Source organism: Triplophysa dalaica, chromosome 2 (genome assembly GCF_015846415.1).
Source record: "Triplophysa dalaica isolate WHDGS20190420 chromosome 2, ASM1584641v1, whole genome shotgun sequence".
NCBI classification, from domain to species: Eukaryota; Metazoa; Chordata; class Actinopteri; order Cypriniformes; family Nemacheilidae; genus Triplophysa; species Triplophysa dalaica.
Genome location: NC_079543.1, coordinates 20443682 through 20464559, shown reverse-complemented (window position 1 = coordinate 20464559; position 20878 = coordinate 20443682). Strand labels below are relative to the sequence as shown.

The 20878-nt window shown below is 38.9% G+C and overlaps 1 protein-coding gene across 2 annotated transcripts; it reads left to right on the top strand.

The window, feature by feature from the left end:
* Positions 1-142: 142 nt before the first annotated feature.
* ecpas (Ecm29 proteasome adaptor and scaffold) lies at positions 143-20661 on the top strand. Of its 2 annotated transcripts, none has more exons than XM_056772074.1 (49): positions 143-328; positions 2981-3111; positions 3270-3386; positions 4452-4570; positions 5054-5200; positions 6249-6426; positions 6556-6695; positions 6777-6855; positions 6937-7056; positions 7510-7595; positions 8401-8476; positions 8577-8626; positions 8720-8786; positions 8874-8996; positions 9101-9204; positions 9288-9411; positions 9496-9576; positions 9658-9877; positions 10302-10393; positions 10494-10628; positions 10726-10867; positions 10966-11138; positions 11276-11377; positions 11516-11639; positions 11770-11915; positions 11995-12049; positions 12139-12253; positions 13100-13168; positions 13260-13377; positions 13752-13919; positions 13996-14075; positions 14154-14259; positions 14340-14387; positions 14467-14585; positions 14667-14817; positions 14892-14957; positions 15179-15268; positions 15347-15413; positions 15493-15584; positions 15676-15742; positions 15838-16029; positions 16195-16406; positions 17002-17045; positions 17444-17636; positions 17761-17899; positions 18069-18174; positions 18388-18476; positions 18559-18630; positions 19829-20661. In XM_056772074.1, the coding sequence occupies exons 2-49, from the start codon at positions 3001-3003 to the stop codon at positions 19966-19968; spliced, it is 5454 nt and encodes a 1817-aa protein (XP_056628052.1). In that variant the 5' UTR covers positions 143-328; positions 2981-3000; the 3' UTR covers positions 19969-20661. The 2 variants fall into 2 exon arrangements, with proteins under 2 accessions (XP_056628052.1, XP_056628044.1); XM_056772066.1 differs by lacking the exon at positions 143-328 and adding an exon at positions 2223-2255.
* Positions 20662-20878: the final 217 nt, after the last annotated feature.

The window sequence follows — 20878 nt, the reverse complement described above, 5'->3', positions numbered from 1 at the left end:
CCAGGAACACCTCATTACTATCTAAGTCTCAGGATCACCGTTGAGTCCTTGCTGCTTGTAATTAATTGCGTGTTTTAGTCCCGGTTTATTGCTTCTCCTCACTCAGCCAATTTGCTGGGTGTTTTGTTGTCTCGCGTAGCATAAAGCATATTAAGTGTATTTTTCCCTTAAGTTTGCACTTAAATATACCTTAAGTTTTAATTAAGTTGTTATTTTATTGTCTTCGGTAAATGGAAATCACCCCAACACTGGGTGCTTTAAAACGGCCAATGGAACTTATCGCCACTAACTTTGGAAAAGCCCGCCCAAGAGTGGATATGACTGACAGGTAGAGAAACCAATCACGTCTCGTTTTGTACTGCATTATGTTTAGAGGCGTGGAAATGTCCGATGTTACAGACCTGTGTACGTTCACGAACGTGTCAAAAGTTAACAGAAACAACTATGATTATCAAGTTTATGCCTTGATTAACTTGGCATACTGTAAAGAATTTGGCGTTTAGTCGATCGGGATGAATTCATGTAGCAACCGTTGTTATCACGACAGCTTACTTCTTAGATCAGAAGGCTTTGTTGTTTCCAGGCAGACCGTTAAAGAAGGCGACACGCATGTCTCCCGGAAATCCTGTGAAATTGAACCAATCAGATGCCGACTTCGAACGTGCTGAAGTGTTTCCAGAAAAGTGTGCCAAATGCATCAGACCGTCAGCCCCGACAAAACGTTTTTAAAACGGAAACGATGGTACGATTGGACACCCTGTTGTGATGACGCAAGAGTTGAAATATGGCAGCTGAGATGACCATTCTTTGTGTTCTTTTTGAAGAATTTTCGCATCCTGATGAAATTGGTATAAATAAGTGTTGAATACAGCAAAATACATCTCTTCTAATATCTTCAATTGTTGCGTATAGAGCTGCAGCAGACACATTTAAACAACCTTACTTGGACCCATGTGCGAGCTGTCTCTTTAATACCGCGTGGGTTATACACAGTTGCTGCTGATTGGGCTGACATTCTTGACACACCCATCAAACATGAGAAAACGTATCTCAAACCCTGTTGTACACCATTTCAGGAAACATGTAGTTCGCACGTTGCGCACCGATTTGAGCTTGAACATGCCCTAGGTGTTTTGCCACCCAGGGGAGCGTGTCCCCTACATGTGCACGTGGGAAAGTGACGTCAATGCATAATGCACAAACTGGAGTTGTCCAATTACATACTATGCACTTAAACTAGGCACTTAACCATTTGCGTCCAGATTTTTTTTTTTTATTTTTTATGAACGTAGGCCCACTACTCACACTATGTATACCTCAAAAGGGCGAAGAGTAGTGCAAAAATGCAATTTGGGATGCACCAACTGTCAGAGAGTCTTTCAGAGAGGATTGTCTGCATGCAAAAATAGTCAAATTGTCCTAAATTCATATTGTCAAATCACGCATACAGCCGAATCTATCAATATTACAATTTAAATGCACACATTCACAAACCACTGCAACCAATGTTAAAGAACTGTGCATTTCTATCATACTTATTATTATTTTTTAATTTTATTTTTGCATTTTACTTTGGTACGTGGTATTATTAGTATAGCGTTACAAACACACATAAAAGTTATTGTTTTTGTTAGATTTGTCTCTAGTTCATGTCTGTACATGGAACGTGGAAAACTGCATGTAAATATTAATACTTTGTAAGAAAGAGAGTGAGGACGAGACAGATACACTTTCTTTTTCATTAGTGATACATTTAAAGAGGTGAGAGTGAAACACTTTCACAAAATGTCAAAGTTCATGCCAGAGTTACATAGCTCTTCAGAAACAGACCAAATGCAGATGCTACTGGTGAAGAGAGACACACATCAGCTGCACACCCTAAGAAACAAACTACAGCTTTAGTCTGTTACAATCAATGCACAATGCATTACATATTTTGGTCAATATTTTTTATTTACATATACTTTATTATAAACATTACTCTTTATTTTATAATGCCCTTAGCACCTTATTTTAATTTCTCTTTAATTTGTGTAGTCATTGTATGTCTTCTTGTAATATGTTTAATGCTTTTGGCATGTAAGAACTCGCAATCATGCCAATAAAGTACATTTAATTTGAAAAATTGAGAGAGAGAGAGATAGAGAGAGAGAGAGAGAGAGAGAGAGAGAGAGAGAGATGTTGCGTCTGTGATAGGAGTGGCAGCGCTTGCATTGGTGGCTTCAGTTCAAACATGGCTGCGCAGGACGAGCTTAGTAAGTTTGATTCACTCTGCGTTATTCATTTCATCATCACTACTAAGTTGTTATCGCTATTATTTTCATTATTGCTCATTCTTACACAAATCAAGCTCACAGTAATGCTCGTTCTATTACCTGTAGTTACATAAAGAAATATTTGTAAAGTAGCTAAGTTTGTCAGCTAGCCGGCTAGTAACGTTATGTGCTTAAAGAGGCCCAATGCTCAGTCATGCTCCAAAATGAAACTACTTCTGTTGAGTCTGTGTAAATTATATAACATTACTATCTCTATTTAATGTGAAATTAGATTCATCTGAATATCATCGCTTTCCTGCACTTGTTGTCATTTATTGAGTGTGAAGAATAAGTGCATTGATGAAATACGTTGACGTTAGTTAGCCGGCAAGCTATGCAGCTCACAGGCTAACCCAACTAGCGATTTTAACGTCTATTTTTAGATGATTACTATTACTATTTTTCGTATTGACTGTTGTTCGTTGCAAGCTTGTGCAGTAGTTTATTCGTAAATAATACTGTGAAAATGCATTCACGTCAGTGGAAATATGCAGTTGGTATAACGTCAGTCATTTTAAATGCATAAGTAGCTTCTCACAAAGTGATACAGCATAAGATAACATCTTTATTTATAAATTAACAAGCATTTACATATATTTCTTATTTTGACACGTTCTGTCATTCATTCTTTCTCGGCATAACCCTTTAACTTTCCATCATCTCAGATCAACTGGAGCGGGTGTTCATGCGGCTGGGTCATGCAGAAACAGATGAGCAGTTGCAGGACATTATATCCAAATTCCTGCCCCCTGTATTGCTCAAACTGTCCAGCGTGCAGGAGGGGGTACGCAAGAAAGTAAGCGGTGCCTTGTGTTTGTATATATTTTTTGAGGAAATGATATGTCTTACTTTAGCTATAATATTGTCATAGTAAGCAGCCCCTCTACCACACATGATTTGAATTCATCGGGTGGTCCGTATTAAAAGTTTGGATTGTGGTATTCGCCTGTCTAGGTTATGGAATTGCTGGTGCACCTGAACAAAAGGATTAAAAGTCGACCCAAGGTCCAGCTTCCCGTGGAGACGCTGTTGGTTCAGTATCAGGACCCAGCTGCAGCATCTTTTGTCACGGTATGAATGCACATGGCCACATCTCACTATCAGTTAACATGAGCCTAGGTTTTACTCTCATATATGTGACATTGTGTTAAAAAAAGCTAATGTTGATTTACAGTTTTTTACATAATGTAGAAACGTTCTATATATTTTTTACTTGATATCTTTAATATTTAGTAAGGCCATGTCAAAGATTGAAATCATAGTGAAATTAATGACAGAAATCAAACATCATTGCTCCTAATTAGATTAGGAGACTTTGAAGGGGGCATGCAACAGTGTTTCATGCATTCTGACTTATTGACAATGTTAAACGTACTGTCTTCTCATGCTTGACATGGTCAACTTGTCTAAAAACGAGTTGGACTTAAGACATAGTATTTCTGTGCTCGATACACTCCCCCAGCGTTCATATAGGTTTCATAAAGTTTTTTTTTTAACATGAAAATCCGTTTCGTAACAACTTTTCTTAGTCCCTTATTGGGCAATTCTCGGCAAGGCGAAAGAAATAGCCCGCCTACGCATCAACCGACGAGCAAGGAAGACCCATCAAGATAGGCTGCGCTGTGTTAAGATTGGCTGCGCCGTGGGCCTGCAGCTGCTGCTCGTTACTCTTGCGATAGTTAGAGTTTTGTGTTTGTTTGCTTACGGCATTTGGGTGATGAATGTTAAATTAACAGTGTATATAACGCTGGTTTTGGAGATCATTTGAAACTGATAGATGGCACAGTCCCAGCGCTAAAACTTGCTGGACATGAACCGCACGCCATAAGTGAAACTGAGTCATATGTCTGTGTTTTGTTGGCAATTGGTGCGTAGGTGCTTTAGTGCTGCCATCCCCCGTACGCTATGTATGTTTTCGTAAATAATTGTACAGCTGTATCTCTCTTTTATAAATTTGATCAAACTAAAGATGCTAGGGAGATTTGAAGGGTCCGATACTATTCTGTAAGGACTCAAGATTAACCTGAGATATGCAGAAACTGTCTGAGTTATGGCAACTTTAACTTGGTTTTCACAGATAGGGTCACATGTTATTTTATAGAGAGTTGGGTCTTATGTCTGACTGTGTTTGTGCAGAATTTCACTATCATCTACATTAAGTTGGGCTATCCCAGGCTGGAGGTGTCCAAACAGTGTGAGCTCGCACCTACTTTACTCACAGCAATGGAGGGCAAACCTCAGCCTCAACAGGACAGGTTAGTTTCAGTTGTGTTTAAACCATTTCAATATTTTTATAGTAATATATCGTTTTAAATGTAGCTGGTTTGTACTTTAATTTACCTTGGATGATAAAAATTTGTTGTTCTGTGTGTCTGTGTGTCTGTGTGTGTGTGTCTGTGTGTGTGTGTGTCTGTGTGTGTGTCTGTGTGTGTGTGTGTGTGTGTCTGTGTGTGTGTGTGTGTGTCTGTGTGTGTGTGTCTGTGTGTGTGTGTGTGTGTGTGTGTGTGTCTGTGTGTGATTGTCTGTGTGTGTGTGTGTGTGTGCGCGTGTGTGCGCGTGTGTGCGTGAGGGGGGGGTGTGGGGAATGGGAATGGGATTTATGGTTACTAGAAGCTGAAACTGAAAGCATGTAAGTTCAAGTCATGCAGGGGGAAGTTTATGAATCTCCATTGTTAATATGGTGAAATATTAGTACTCAACAGAATCGCTGAGATAATCTCTTTCTTTTCTCATTCCAGTCTGATGAATTTGTTGATCCCTACGCTATATAACATGAAATATCCTAAAGAGCCGACTAAAGCTTCCCCGTTTGTACTGGCGGAGAGGCCCAAGACTGTACAACTGCTCTTAGAGTTCATGCTTGATGTTCTACTGATGCCTTATGGGTAGGTCTTTATATTTGCATAGTAAAAATGATGCTAGATTTTGTTTGCTCAGAGGTAAGAGCAAAAGAATGTAGCCTTCAGAATCTTTTTCTTTCATAAGTATTTTAGCTTTCATCTAGAGATGGTTTCAAAGCAACAACATAACATAACAGTCATTAACACATTCGCAAATAGTAGAGGGCCTCTGGATTATTCGTGGTAACAAGCAAAAGAAACCGATAAGAACCATTAGGCTAAACTCTTCTCACCAATATTTTACATCTGAAAACACAAATACACCCCACAGTGCTCAAGTCTAAAGAAACATCCCAGCATATGGATTAATCAATAATAAAATAAAATTGTTAAGTGGCATTCACATGCAAGCCTATTTTCTATTATCACACAAAAAAAGATATTTATAAAAATATATAAGTCCATTATTATAACATCTGAAGTCACAGTTGACGCAATGTCAAATGTATCTCAATTTAGAAAAATTGACCCTCAAGTCTTGTTTTTCAGGGTCACATTTTTTTGGTTTATAATATGTAATGTGTTTTTGTTATATGTGACCCTCGACAACAAAACCAGTCTTAAGGATCAATTATTCAAAATTGAGATCTTTACATCATCTGAATAATGAAAAATTAAGCTTTCTATTGGTGTATGGGCTCAACAGCTTGATGTCAAGTCAACAAAACTACAGGAACCATTAAACAAATTGTTTTTTTTATCAAATTAACATACAACAAAAACATTTCTTTAATACAATTATTATGCAAGAAAAGAATCATATAAACAAATAATTAAATAAAATGTAAATAGTTATTATATTATTAGACACTAGCCAGACCGATAAACAAACATAGACCGGAAGTTAACTGCAGTCCGGGCGCATGCGTCGGATGAAACCGCCTATAGCAGTTATATACTGTAGTACGTTTATATTATTATCATTTACCCAGGGGTGCAATATCTTCTAACTGTTTGAACTGACAATATGAATTGAAGCTTCTCATTAACTTTTACATTTCAATAGCTTTCTCTTTTGTTGTCTCATGTAAAGATTTGTGTTAAATGAGCCTCCTAGTCGTCCGACCCCCGCATCCCCACAGGGGGGTTCTGCATCTGGGGCAGGAGCTGCTGCGGTACAGGGTCTCCCTCAGCCCCCTCCAGGAATGAGCGTCTACGCCGTAAAGCGAGTCATTGGAGAAGCTCAATGGAGCCCAGAACAATTGGAGCAGGTGATCTTACTCTAGAGATAAATTTCCTGGTTTATGGTGAAATACGAAAGCTATCCTGATCACTTATAGATTAGAAAAGTGATGGGCACTGGCTGCCAAGGTAACACTGCTTTTGTTTTGACTTCTTAGTGCAAGTTGGGGATTGTGAAGTTCATAGAGGCAGAGCAGGTTCCTGAGGTTGAGTCTGTCATTCACCTAGTCGTGGCCTCAAGTGACACCAGGCACAGCGTCGCTACAGCAGCTGATCTGGAACTGAAAAGCAAGCAGAGGTGACGCTCTTGCCTATATCAAATTAAAGTATGATGTCTTGATATTGAAACTCATTTCTTGTTTTCTGTTTTCTACATCAGCATTGTTGACTGGAACAATCCAGTCATCATCAACAGAATGTATAAAGTTTACCTGGGTGATATTCCACTCAAATCAAAAGTAAGTTTCAACTTGGGCCGATGTCAAAGGTTTGACAAACAGTTTAAATGAGTTTAATACGAAGTGGTGTTTATTACACAGGGGGCCACAGTTAAACAGGAACTGAAGCATGAGCCGGTCAGCACCAGAGTCAAGCTAAAGATTCTGCCTCATCTGCTCCGCTCCAGACTGGCTGCTGAATGCTTTCCTGCTAATATACAGGTCAGACAAGAGAAAGATGTGAACGTTTCAGAGGGTAAAATGTTCTGGAATAGGTGCATCATAAATCCTTTTGAATAAACAGCATTTGTGTTTGTGATAAGTATGTCATTAAGAATATGAGGAGTTGGTCCTTGTTGCTCGTATGTCAGATGAGATACCAGCAGTAATTCAAACATGAACAATTTTTATGAAAGTCCGCAAAATGGTCTAATTCATAATAGAACAAAATCAAGTTGACAGAAATGGGAAGCATCAATCATGAACATCAAAATCTGGAGAGGCTACATTTCTGTAGTTGGCCATTATATTATATGCGTTTTCTCAGATAATCTTAGTACAGACATGTTTAATTCATATGGGATTCAATTCTCAAAGTGCATCTGTGAAACACAAATTTAACACATTTTAAATAACGCTCTTTTTAAAATAAATTTTTATAATCTGTGTTTTTAGGTTGTCTATGATGGGCTTTTTGGAGCAAACACCAACAATAAACTCCTGTCCCTCACTCTGCAGTTTGTGCATCATATCTGTATGGTGTAAGTATGAACAATATTCTTTAAAAGCCATGAAACAGTAAACCGTGAAGGGATGTCCCCGACTAAGAATTTACATAGTCGAATCAGAATTGTCACGTCTTGCCTATAGTGAAGTCAGACATGTGCATGTGTGTGTTGCATAACACCTCTGCGACGATTCGACTGTGAGATTGATAGTCGAATCAGGCTCCTCCAATCGCAGCTTCGAATCGTCGACGATTCGGGGTCACCCCTACCATGCAGTGACAAAAATGTTAATCATTTTATTTTTAATATTTGTTAAACAGTAAATCTTTTAATGCTCCACGTGTGAAAATCATAAAACCCAAATTCACTTTGATTTTACATGATATTTAGTGGCAGGCTGTAATAAATATGTGTATTTCTCTTAATTACGATTTTTCAGCAGGAATTGAATGGTTCATATTTTTGAAGGGCTGTCAAACGATTAATCGCATCCAGAATAAAAGTTTGTGCTTACATAAAATATGTCTATGATCTGTGCATGTGAATTTTGTATTTATGAACACAAAAACATACACATCAATTTATTTATATTTAGGAAATATTTAAATGGATTTATTAATATTCACCAATACTATAATTATATATTAATGTTTATTCTTTTTTTCTTAAATATGTTTATGTGTATGCTTTTATAAATACAAAATAATCATGCACAGTACACATACATATTTATATTAAAAACAAACGTTTATTTTGGATGTGATTAATCGTTGGACAGCCCTAATTTTCTGCCTTATTATCATTAATGTCATCATCCTAATTTGTCTTTTATTCAAAGGTGCCCTGATACTAACAAACCACTGGGTTTAATGCTACTGAATGGCCTTACCAAGCTTATTAATGAATATAAAGAGGTAGGAACAAATGCAAAACAAGTCACTTCTTTAGATATTATTGAAATTATACATTATTTCAAGGAAACATGACTTTTATTTTATATATTTATATTTGAAGGATCCTAAATTATTATGCATGGCATATTCTGCTGTTGGAAAACTTTCAAGGTAATGCGATGTTTATAATTAAACTTTGGAATTATTTTTGTATGTATATATTGTTCTATATTGTTTATTTATCCTCTATCCTCTTTGCTGCAGCCGGATGCCTCAGCTTTTCACGAAAGACATTGCATTGGTGCAGCAGTTTTTTGAGTCCATGTGCAAGGTTTGTTTGTTGATCATTTCATGCAGTCACTGTCTGGTTATTGCTTCCCTCTTGTTCAATTCTAACCTACGGTCTAAATGGAAACAGGAGGAAGCTGATGTGCGGCTGGCCATACAGGAGGCACTGTCTATGATGGTGGGAGCATATGTTAACCTTCAGGGGGCGCTGCTAAACCTAATGGAAGCACTTGTAGCTGCATATATTGCAAAGGTTAGTTTTTTATTTAAGTTGTTAATGTGTTTTAAAGTATTTCTTTAGTCTTGGATTATAAATTACATTTCGTAACAATATGTACTGTTGTTGTTTTATGTTAGCCGGAGGTACAGGTGCGCCAGGTAGCAATGAAATTTGCAATTACTGTGTTTGCACCTGATCATGTAGCGTCAAGGTATCTCTTACTGCTGGCTGCGGGAGATCCGTGAGTATTTACATATGGTTCCTGTAGTTCCTTATGCTTTTAAGTGTTGTGAATGATGTGCATCACACTGGTCTTGGTTGTAGTCGTGAAGAGGTGTCTGGAGAAGCCCAGCGCGCCCTAAGGTCTCTCCCATCTAAGCGCTCTGAGAAAGAAGGATCAAAGCCGATGCCTTCATTCCCAGAGATGGTCAGCTACATCCAGGAGAAGGTGTGGAGTTCATTTATGTCTTTACTGAAAGTATAAAAATACATTTATGTAAGTATTGGCTGACTTTGAATTTGTGTCTGATAGGCTGCACAGAGACTGAAGACTCCTGCAAAATACATAGTTGGTACCTATACACTGCCCTACAATCCTGCCACATTTGGAGAGGTACTTATTGGGCGTAATGTTTTTTGTTTTTGTTCATTTTTAGTACAAATGTTGTGTTTCATCTAACTCCTTTTTTTCTAGATTGTTCTTTATCTGCGACTGTGTCTGGTGAATAGCGCAGGAGCCACTGCCACTTCTCAGAGCTTAATCGACATGCAGGATGATGCTCCTCTTATTGGACGCTATGTTCAGTCACTGCTGTCCAATGAAGTTTCTCCTTCCTTCACCCCTAAGGGGGGAGAGGCCAATCCAGTTCACGTGTACATGGATTTACTGCATCAGCTACTGTCAGCTGTAGGAGGTGAGGGCAGTTAAACATAATGGCTGGGTAATAATTTGTCAGCTGGGGATGTTTCTTATAATGAATCTGACACAAAACAGAACACTACATTTACAAACACAACAAGATAAAACATTTTAAGTATTAATTTACTAGTGTATTGTCAATTATATTTCAGCCAAATAACTGTACGGTAAGGAATTCAGTGCAATTGTAATGTCACCAAGTGCACTCATGTAGTTACAGTACAGACCATTTTGCCAAAAGTCCCCAAAATGTTCGTTTAACATTTCGATTCCGTTTTGCGTTCTGTTGATTGTATTTTGTTGTAATGTTTGTGTAGTGAAAAATAACGAAACTGAAAATGCTTTGGACCAGTTTTGTTTACATCTTGCAAAAGTGTCTATAGTAAAAGTAAAAATAGTGGACTGATTCTCCATTGCAGGTATTCCAGTAATGTACTGTCTGTTAGAAGTGGTCTCCGTGTGCCCAGAGAATCTAGCTCCCAAGTTTGTGGACAAGATAGACTGGATAAAGGTATTTCGCTTATATACTATCTTTTGGAATGGGGATGTTTCTTTAGCTCAATATAAAACAAATGTACAAGTCAAATGAATAAATCACATTTGTTTTACAGGGTCTCATGAACACTAACAAAGAGGACATGCGTGAGTTGGCAGCTCAGCTGTACGCTGTGGTCGTCTCGTCTATGTCTGGAAATGAACTTAAGAGCGCTGTACAAAACCTGATCAAGACAACTAAAGACAGTCATGTATGTTGCAAATTTTGGAATACTTGTCCACAACAAATTTCTTTATTTATGTGTCCTACAACCGTCATTTGGCTGTACTGTTGTTTTGGAAATTCAGAGTCCTGAGACTCAGCATGGTGCCATCATGGCTCTGGGCTACATGGTCGGCAGATACATGAGTAAGAGGCGTACCAGAATGCCTAATGAAGCCACTCCCATTGAAAACAAGGAACTGATTGCCATGGCAACCAAAACTATAGGTACGTGTCTTTCATGCGAGTTTCTTGTTCTAAATGAGTTGCGCAACACCTAAAACGATGTAGTTAACTGTTGCAACAACACATTTTCTTTCCTTTAGGTTCGTTTTTGAACAGCGAGTCTCCGCTGTTGACTGTTGCGGCGGTGACAGCGTTGGGTGAGATTGGGCGGAACAGCGTGCTGCTGATACCTGAGGATGGAGACGGCTTCAGCAAACTCGGTCTGGTGGATAATTTGCTCGCTCGGATCCCCTCGGGGAAAGAGACTGGCAAGGTACATCACAAACAAACAATATGACGATATTACTTGTGTGCTTTTAACAGATAACGAAGAACTTCTACATAGATAATTTGATTTTTACACTGTTGTCAAAATAAGTTTTATTGTCCTAATGATCACTGTGTTGTTAGATGAAAGAACGTGCCATCCAGACCCTTGGGTTCCTGCCGGTGGGCGATGGAGAATTCCCACACCAGAAGAAAATCCTGCAGGGCCTCATGGATTCAGTAGAGGTAATGTTATTACAGGATATTATCACACAGAACAGGGTTAAATGTGTATATGCGTAGTATTGCACAAAGGTTGTGATGGTGCTGACGATGGACAATAAGTAGTAATGCTTTTATTTTGTTACCCTTTAATATCTTCAGGCCAAGCAGGTGGAGCTGCAGTTTACAGTGGGAGAGGCCTTAACTAATGCTGCTACAGGAAGCTGTTCTGGAGCCGCCCGCGATGTGTGGACGTGCACAGAAGACCAGTACTGCCCTCCTGACAGTGAGTGTGTGAGAGAGAGAGAGAGAATTTTATTAGAATATCTGAGTTATATTGATTTTATATTATATAAATATTTTTCGAGTCCTCATTCAATGAAGTATGATGTCATCACTCTTTGTGTCATTCTCAGATGCCAAAAATAATGATATAGTGCCCTGGGTGTTGAACTCGGTCTTGTCTAAATACATACCCAGTCCAAACCCTCACGTAAGACAGGCTGCCTGCATATGGGTCCTCTCTTTAGTAAAGAAACTCAGCCATCACAAAGAAATACAGGTAAAAATTACTCGGTCACATAAATATATAAAGAAACATTCACATGACTAAATATCTGTCTGTTCTTTGTCGCTGGTAGTCCCACTTAAAGGAGATACAGGCGGCCTTTATTTCCATCTTGTCTGACCCTGATGGTGAGTCACGTTCTGCTGCTTCAGGATATCACTCTTTGAAAGGTCAAATAAGTTTCTTTATGAAGATTTATGTTTGTGTGTTTGTGTAGAACTTAGCCAGGATGTGGCATCTAAAGGACTCGGGTTGGTATATGAGCTTGGAGGAGAAGAGGATCAACAGGAACTGGTGTCAACTCTCGTGGAAACTCTCATGACTGGTAAAAGGTAAACCAGTTTCTGATTTCCATGTGATATATTCCCTTGCCTCTCTGAATCGCGCAGGTTTTTTTAAAAAGCTCATTGCTCTGAAAAGCGAGGTGTGCTATGATGGCCAGTTAGCTAGTGCGTAGTGATTGGTCGAAAACTGCAAGTTCCAAAGCAATTTTACGGACAGGTACGCCCACCTTACTTGCGTATAGATTTGTGGACGAAGATTTGTGGGGGTGTGGTTACACGAGGCATTTCAGGCAGGTCTGGGTGAGCATTCGCATTTAGATCGAAGGAATCTCTTGTTCCGACACTTTAAGTTTTGCAATTTTACGTGTCTAATACTTGCATGGGCAACTTATAACACACCAATGACACAGAAAAACACGTCTTCGCACCATATGACCCCTTTAATAATTTTACAACATCAGATTCCCGAATCTTAAACATTTGTATTTTTAAATATTGTCCTATCTTAACAACCCATACATCATTTGAAAGCTTATTTATTCAGCTTTCAGATGATGTAAAAAATCTCAATTTTGAAAAATTGAACCATAAGCCATGATTGTTGTCCAGGGTCACATATAACAAAAACACATTACATTACACATTAAAACCAAAAAAATTTGACCCTGGACTACAAAACTTGTGGTTCGAAATTAAGAAATACATGTGACATTGCATCAACTGTTACTTCAGACGTTATAAAAGTGACCTTATACATTTTTTTTTGTTGTGAGAATAGAAAAGAAGCTTGCTTGTGAATGCAACTTAACATTTTCATTTTATTATGGAGTAATACGTATGGTATGAAATGTGTCTTTAAACGCTGAGCAATGTGAGGTGTATTTGTGTTTTCAGAGCCAAACATGCAGTCTCAGAGGATACTGAAGTCTTTCAGGGGGAGGCCCTTGGCAAAGCTCCTGATGGGTATGATGTTCATATAGTAAATCAGCTTTTGTTTTTTGGAAACGGATACATCTTCACAGATTTGTCATTAATGAATGTTTTTCTCCGTTAGACACGGGCTGTCCACCTATAAGGAGCTGTGCTCATTGGCAAGTGATCTAAACCAACCAGATCTTGTATACAAGTTCATGAATCTAGCCAATCATCATGCCATGTGGAATTCCAGAAAGGTAATTAACATTCATCAAAATGCAGATTTAAAGTGATAGTTCATTTACGCACCCTCTTGCCATTTCATTCCTGTATGACTTTCTTTCTTCCGCAAAACACAAAAGAAGATATTTTGAAGAATGTTCATAACTGGCACCCATTCACTTGCATTGCTTTTGTGTCAATACAATAGAAGTAAATGGCAGCCGGTGCTGTTTGGTTACCAACTTTCTTCAAAATTTATTTTGTGTTCTTCAGAAGAAAGAAAGTCTTACAGGTTTGAAATGAAAAGAGGGTGGGTAAATGATGACAGAATTTTTGTTTTTGGGAGCAATATCACTAATCCCTCTCATAGATAGTTTTTAATAAATTATTCATTCTTCCTGCACTGTAGGGGGCAGCATTCGGATTTAACATAATTGCCGCAAAGGCAGGTGAACAGCTGGCAATCTTCCTACCACAGCTGGTGCCACGCCTCTATAGATACCAGTTTGACCCCAACCTGGCCATCAGACAGGCTATGACAAGCATCTGGGATGCTCTTGTGACAGATAAAACCATCGTAAGTGGTTAATACTCAAGTGTATATTACTCAACACATGAACGAGTTCAGGGACTTGAACGTTGTCTTGTCACAGGTGGAGAAGTATTTTAAAGAAATTCTTCAGGATGTCATATCCAACCTCACCAGTAACATGTGGAGGGTGCGAGAGTCAAGGTAATGTGTCTAGATCAGGATTCCATTTCCTGTCTGGGTTTGGAAGAGCCTATTTTTATACTTTTATCCAATTTTTAGCTGTTTGGCGTTGAATGATCTGATTCGCGGAAGGCAGGCGGATGAAATCATCGACCGGCTGGCAGAAATCTGGGAGACTCTTTTCCGGGTCCTGGATGACATTAAGGTGAGAAACAAGCTTGCGCCACGTTTTCCCGTTTTGTGACGTTTCATTTGACGTGATGGTTGTTTTCGCTCTTATTTTAGGAATCAGTTCGTAAGGCAGCAGATTTGACTCTGAAGACTCTCAGTAAAGTGAGTTGCAGAACTGAATCGCATGATTATTCTTTTCCCGAGTCATTGCAGGTACTGACGTGCGTTTGTTTTTCGAAAGGTGTGTGTGCGCATGTGCGAATCTTCAGGTGTCACTGCTCAGAGGACGGTCGCCGTGTTGTTGCCAGCTCTACTGGACAAGGGCATCATCAGCAACGTGGCTGAAGTGCGAAGTCTTAGGTGAGAAAGTGACCATGACAATTTGAAACGGAGCATCTTTAGTGTACATGTATGTATAATGTGGGTGGTGCTGTGTATTAGTATCCAAACTCTAGTGAAGATCAGTAAGTCAGCAGGCAGCCGTCTCAAGCCACACGCTCCACGACTCATCCCGGCTCTGCTGGAGGCTCTGAGTGTGCTGGAACCGCAGGTGCTCAACTACCTCAGTCTGAGAGCCACCGAGCAGGAGAAGGTAAGCTGAAGTTTTGTGAGGATGAGCGAAACGTAACGGTTTCTTAAATCTGAACTGATTGTCTTTCTGTTTAGAGTGCCATGGACGCCGCCAGGTTAAGTGCCGCCAAGTCCTCCCCTATGATGGAAACCATTAATATGGTAATACACATGCTATCATGATCTCAACCAAAAATAATGAACGTTCTCTTCACGTTGTGATGAAATATTGACTGCCAGACAGTAAATGAAGCTTTAAATGTTGAAGATTTAGTGAGTTGTGATTTCAGATGGAACATGCACATCTGTACAAATTTAGAGGACACTGGCATTTGCAATAAGTATGTTTTTGGAGATTGATTTTTTTTTTTTTACGATTTTAGTGTCTACAGCACTTGGACGTGTCTGTTTTGGGAGAGCTTGTTCCCAAACTCTGCGATCTGCTAAAAAGTGGAGTTGGCCTTGGAACAAAGGTACTCAATATGCATCATACATTAAAACACATGCTCGCATACGTTAATATAAATGCTAACGCTTACGTGCTGTTGTAGGGTGGATGTGCCAGCGTAATTGTGTCATTGACGGTGCAGTGTCCACAAGATCTCTCTCCATATTCAGGTAACGCACACACAATGGATCAGAGGTTATAAAGCGCTATTGTGATTGTAAGACTTATGTGTGTGCGTTTTTCCCGCAGGTAAACTCATGAGTACACTCTTGAATGGGATCAATGACCGCAGCAGTGTCATACAGAAGTCATTTGCCTTTGCCATTGGACATCTGGTTAGGGTATGAAAAACTTCATATATGATGTAATTAAGGCGAAACGCTGATCGTAGCGTAGCTTGAAAAATGGTCATGTTGTTTTTTTCACTATTAGACAGCCAAAGACAGCAGTGTGGAGAAGCTTCTACAGAAACTCAACACCTGGTATCTGGAGAAAGAGGGTATTCTTCATTCAAAATAGCATTTTGTGTGGCATTTGAACAGAAAATCTGAATCTGTTCTCAAATCTTTTCTTATGTTTTTCTTTGGCTCACAGAGGCGCTGTACAAGTCTTCGTGCTGTCTGGTGGTTCATGCCATCAGTCACTACAGTCCTGATGTGTTGAAAGCTCATGCAGGAGTGGCTCTACCGCTGGCATTTCTGGGCATGCACCAGGAACCCGAGGAGGAGAAGGGAGAGAGCGCTGAGGCCAACCTCTGGACAGAGGTCTGGCAGGAACATGTACCTGGTGGGTTAACATCTAGGCATATATAAGCTTGAATGTCATCAATCTTTATTCATAATCGCCTTATTTCTTGCAGATTTCACCAATTTTGTAAAATTGTTATGGTGCCCTAGGAATTTAGTACATGCTTTGAGTTTTTTCTTTGATGTTTTTGCATTCTGTTTATAGGTAGCTTCGGTGGAATCCGGTTATATATGACTGAGCTTATAGCCATTACTCAGAGGGCTTTGCAGTCCCAGTCCTGGAAGATGAAGGCTCAGGGTGCAGGTGCCATGTCAACAATCGCCAAGCAACAGACAGGCTCACTGGTGGCACCTCACCTGGGCATGGTATTGAGCGCCCTACTACAGGGGCTCGCAGGACGCACCTGGGATGGGAAGGTAAATCTCTTTTTCTTGCTGTCTTTATTTTGGTCTCTCTCTTTTTTGTTTTTAAAAAAAAAAAAAAGTTGCCAGCCTACGCCAGCATTTTTTACATTTTCACCAAACTTTAATGGCTCACAGTACATTTTATGTAAGGAATATATGGACAAACTATATGTCCGATGAATGAACAGAGTCTCAGCTTTTAAACAAAAGAAACCGTATTCTTCAATCTTCATTTGTTTGTTTTTATCACTCCGTAGATGTGGGTAGGTTTCTTCAAAAATTCCTCATTTTGATTAAACAGCTGAGATAATTAACGTTTTTTTGTCCAAGATTCCGCCCAGATTTCACTCAGAACAATCATTAAAAACTGCTAAATCATATACGATCTAGGTTCTGAGCTTCTGTACTTTTTCCCAAAGGTGTGTAATGGGCCACCTGCTGTAAAACAGTACAAACACTGATTGCCGTAATAACTCGTATTTGGCGGGGAACCGTTTTTTTTTTTTAAATGACAAGATAACTCGTCAATGGCGGTGAAAGAGTTAAAATGAATTTCTTCGCTGTATTTTCTAGTCTCTGATTGTAATGACTGATTTTATTTCTCCAGGAAGAGCTGTTGAAAGCTGTCGGATCTGTGGTGTCTAAATGCAGGTTAGACATACTGTTTGTTTGTAATTCAAAATGAACACATAGGCACAAATACAAGTTTTATTAGCAAATACTGTTGCAGACGGCTGGTCAGTCTTGTTACTTCAATGATGAGCATGGACATTTTCCTTCGCAGTATTTCTTTATATTGGGAGGAAATGGGCCCCAAAACTTTTGGTTTTCAAATAGCAAATACAGCCATCATAAAATAAAGAGAAATAAACTTCTAACGTGAAATTATGTTTTAGTAATAAAATAAAGTGGCATAATCTTATTGTTTTTTTGGTATTATGTGGCTTAATATTATGAAAATTAGTGACAGAAATAATTTACCATTGTGACATTGAATGCGCATTGGAATGCAGACGTTCTTATATGTATCTATTTATTTGTATGTGCAGTGTGGAGCTACAGAAGCCTGCAGCGGGTCAGCCAACTATCAGCGAGGTTTTAGATCTGGTGCTGAAGGAATGTAAGAAAGAGAGTCTGGTTTATAAAATGGCGGCTTTACACAGCGCTGCAGACATCTTGGAGTCGACGCAGACGGATCGGTTTAAAGAAACCACTGAAATTGTGCTTCCCCTCATTAGAAAGGTGCAGTTAAGCACATATCTCTACCAAAGTCACTGAGCTTTGGCATTCCAGCACTATTGATTTGCCAATGTAACCGTATTCCTGAAAGTGCTTTTGATTGCATTTGATAAACTTTGTTTTTTAGAATCAGCCGACAAGTACCGGTTCCCCGAGACATGAAGATGATGACGACGACGCTAAAGCTCGTGAATTACAAACAGAAGTTCTGTTGTGCGCGTTTGAAACGCTTGGAAAAGCCTGGCCAAAAACCGTCCAGACACAAAGTAAGTCTCACACACATTTTTACACTATACAATGGGTGTTGTGAGAAAAGGAGTTCTTACTTGTGTTGGGTCCTGCAGCTTTTTAGCTTTCACTGTGAACACAAAATTACACCAGCACGTTGAAAATGTTTGGCGCAGTGAGTGGTTTATTATGTGTTATGTTTTGCAGGTCAGTTCCAGGTGGAGGTTTGTAGCTTGATGTGTGTGAGACTGAAGTTGAGCATATGGAGGGTTCAGCTGGGAGTCCTGCGTGCCATGAGGGTCTTCTATCAGGGGTACGCCTGCACATAATACACAATGATTTTTTAAAATTGTTTCTACACAAAGCATCAATTTGTTTACAGCTTTGTCTAGCGGGATAAATCTATATCACACCCATTTGCGTGAACAGTGATCTAGACTAGAACTAGACGGTGTAGATAAACAAAAGACCAATGGAAAATGGCAATTTGACAATTCTCAAGATTTTTTATATGTGTACTTTATAGTTTGCTGCTGTTGGATAAAGATCAACAGAATCCTGCGGTTCTTATCGAGATGTTGACCGAGACCTGCACTGCCCTGGCATCACCACTAGGTGGGGAGCTTCTACAATAACACATCTTTCTAATCTATCTCATTCAGATTTATCTTAACAAGTTATTATTTTTTTGCCACAGAAAACAAAAGTTACTCATCTGTAAGAACAGAGGCTTTGGCCGTAGTGGAACTTCTTTTGAAGAGGATTGAAGGTAATGTTTTGCTCACATTCATATGCGATTTTGAAAGACATTTTAGGATGTACACTTAGTAATGTTTTGAGTAAAACTGAATTTTCAGGCTATAGCCATTTTTCAATCCAAACAAAAGTATGTACATGAGATAAAGACTGCAGTCTATATAATTATATATATATATATAAAACAGGGATTTTGTTCTACCTGAAGGGTGCTGTCTTGCTGATCTCACATGACCAGTAATCTGGCATTTGATCAGCCAAGGACAAAAAAGAAGGAAGTCTGCACCCATCCTCGCCCAACCCCAGTCCACCCCAAAATTACTTTAATTAGTTTATGTGATAAAGGTATTTGCAAACGCTGCATGTTGCGGTTTCAGATCATTTAAATGTATTCATTCAGTAGAAACGCGTTCATATATAGACTGTGACTAGATCGGTCGTTTGTATAGTTAAATATGAATTGCCTATTTAAGTATATAGATGTTATAATGTTAAAGATATCATGTAGACGTCTCAACTTCCAGACTGTTCAGTTGCCCACTTATGACACCAAAATGACACCACACGCTTTTTTGTGTATCAAAACAGTCGTCTATTTTTCACGGATTCTCTCGATATATAAAGATAACTCGCAAAACTATGTTCTGAATGAAGGGGTCGCTCTGCATTTATAACAAGCGTTTGTGACATAGAGAGCCTAGAAAGGATCCTGTTTGCCGGTGTCCTGATATGTCATCCTATCCTTCCTCTTTTTTTATAATACTAAGACATTCTGATCAGATATTTTCGTTGTTAAATCCTTCTACATATTTATTTAATACTGTTAGGACCATTTGCTGGTTTATTTTGGACTGTAAATTAATCCTAGCTTTTTATTTTATATTGTAGGATAATCTGATGGGGTATTTACACTGTAAACTTTTTGGTGTTTATTTTAAGCTGGCAGGACGATACGACAGGGTATTTTGCATTGCATAATCATCCTGCCTGTTTATTTTGTCGATGTGGTTTAGATTATATTAAATTTTGCCCTGCACATGCCCAAACCAAATTAAATTTACTTGGGTGATCCGAGCGAGGTAAAAAATACAGATATCTATATGGAAAAATCATAACCCATGGGTAGTGTCATCAGTTGACAAACAATTGAGTTATCTTTAAGGATTGAGGATTTTTAAGGTTCTGAGGTTTGTTCTGTGTTGTGTTTGTAGAAAGCGATCAGTGGGACTGCCTGTCCGAGAGGAGTCGGCAACAGCTTCAGCGTTCTTTAGCTACCATGGAAACGGACAACCGTCCAGACCTCAAAGAGAAAGCCCAGACAATGAGGAGAAAAATACAAGCTCTGCCATAAACAACCTGCCACAGCCAAGCTCTCTCCTAATGGTTGATTCGAGAATCTCTAGCATAACTTCTAATGGTCTTGTCACACTCAAGTACACATATTTAAATACATGGATGGTATGACATTGTTGTTCCTAATGAGAAGTGTGCAGTGGCGTCACACAGACTTTAACAAATGTGCAGACGCTACATATGACTAGAGTAAATCCGTCATGTTGGCTTACAGCCGTGTCCAGTTTCACTTTGCCATTTTGAGTTTGTACTTTTATCATTTTAATCTTGAATTGGGACATTTAGATTTGCGCTTTATGAGAATGCGTTCAGATCTTTCATCGGGGGCTGTCTATTTTGCAAATGTTACTGAAGATGGTTGTGAATCAGAAGTTAAACATAAAACTGCTTGTCTTAGAGATTAGGATCTGGTTTGTATTAATGCAAGAACAGCACTTGTGCACCAAATACACTGGGTTTTGTGACTAATGCAGTTTTTTAAGATGTACCCCTTATTCTTCCGGTTTCCAACAAATTTGTCCCATCCTACTGTGCACATCCTAATTAAATCTGTCTATATGGAATTGATTTTTGGCTTTATCTGTACAATGCTGTTAGGAGAATCACTGAGGACATACTTAAGATTGCATTTTAAAGAAGAGAGTTGGTATATTGTATTAAAGAGAAGTTTGTAACACAAACTGAAACATCAGACCTGCCTTTGTGTGTTTGCATGGGTTAATTTTTTTTAACGTATCATAAATATTTGGAAGGAGGCACGCTGGGGTCGTATTGAACCCTGTCAATTGTGCCCCTTAAATAAAGATGTGCTTTCTGTCTTTGTTAGAGATCCATAACAAATGACCAGTGATTTTTTTTGTCTCAATGTTGAATTACTGGCAAAGATACTGTATAAATTTTAAAAATTA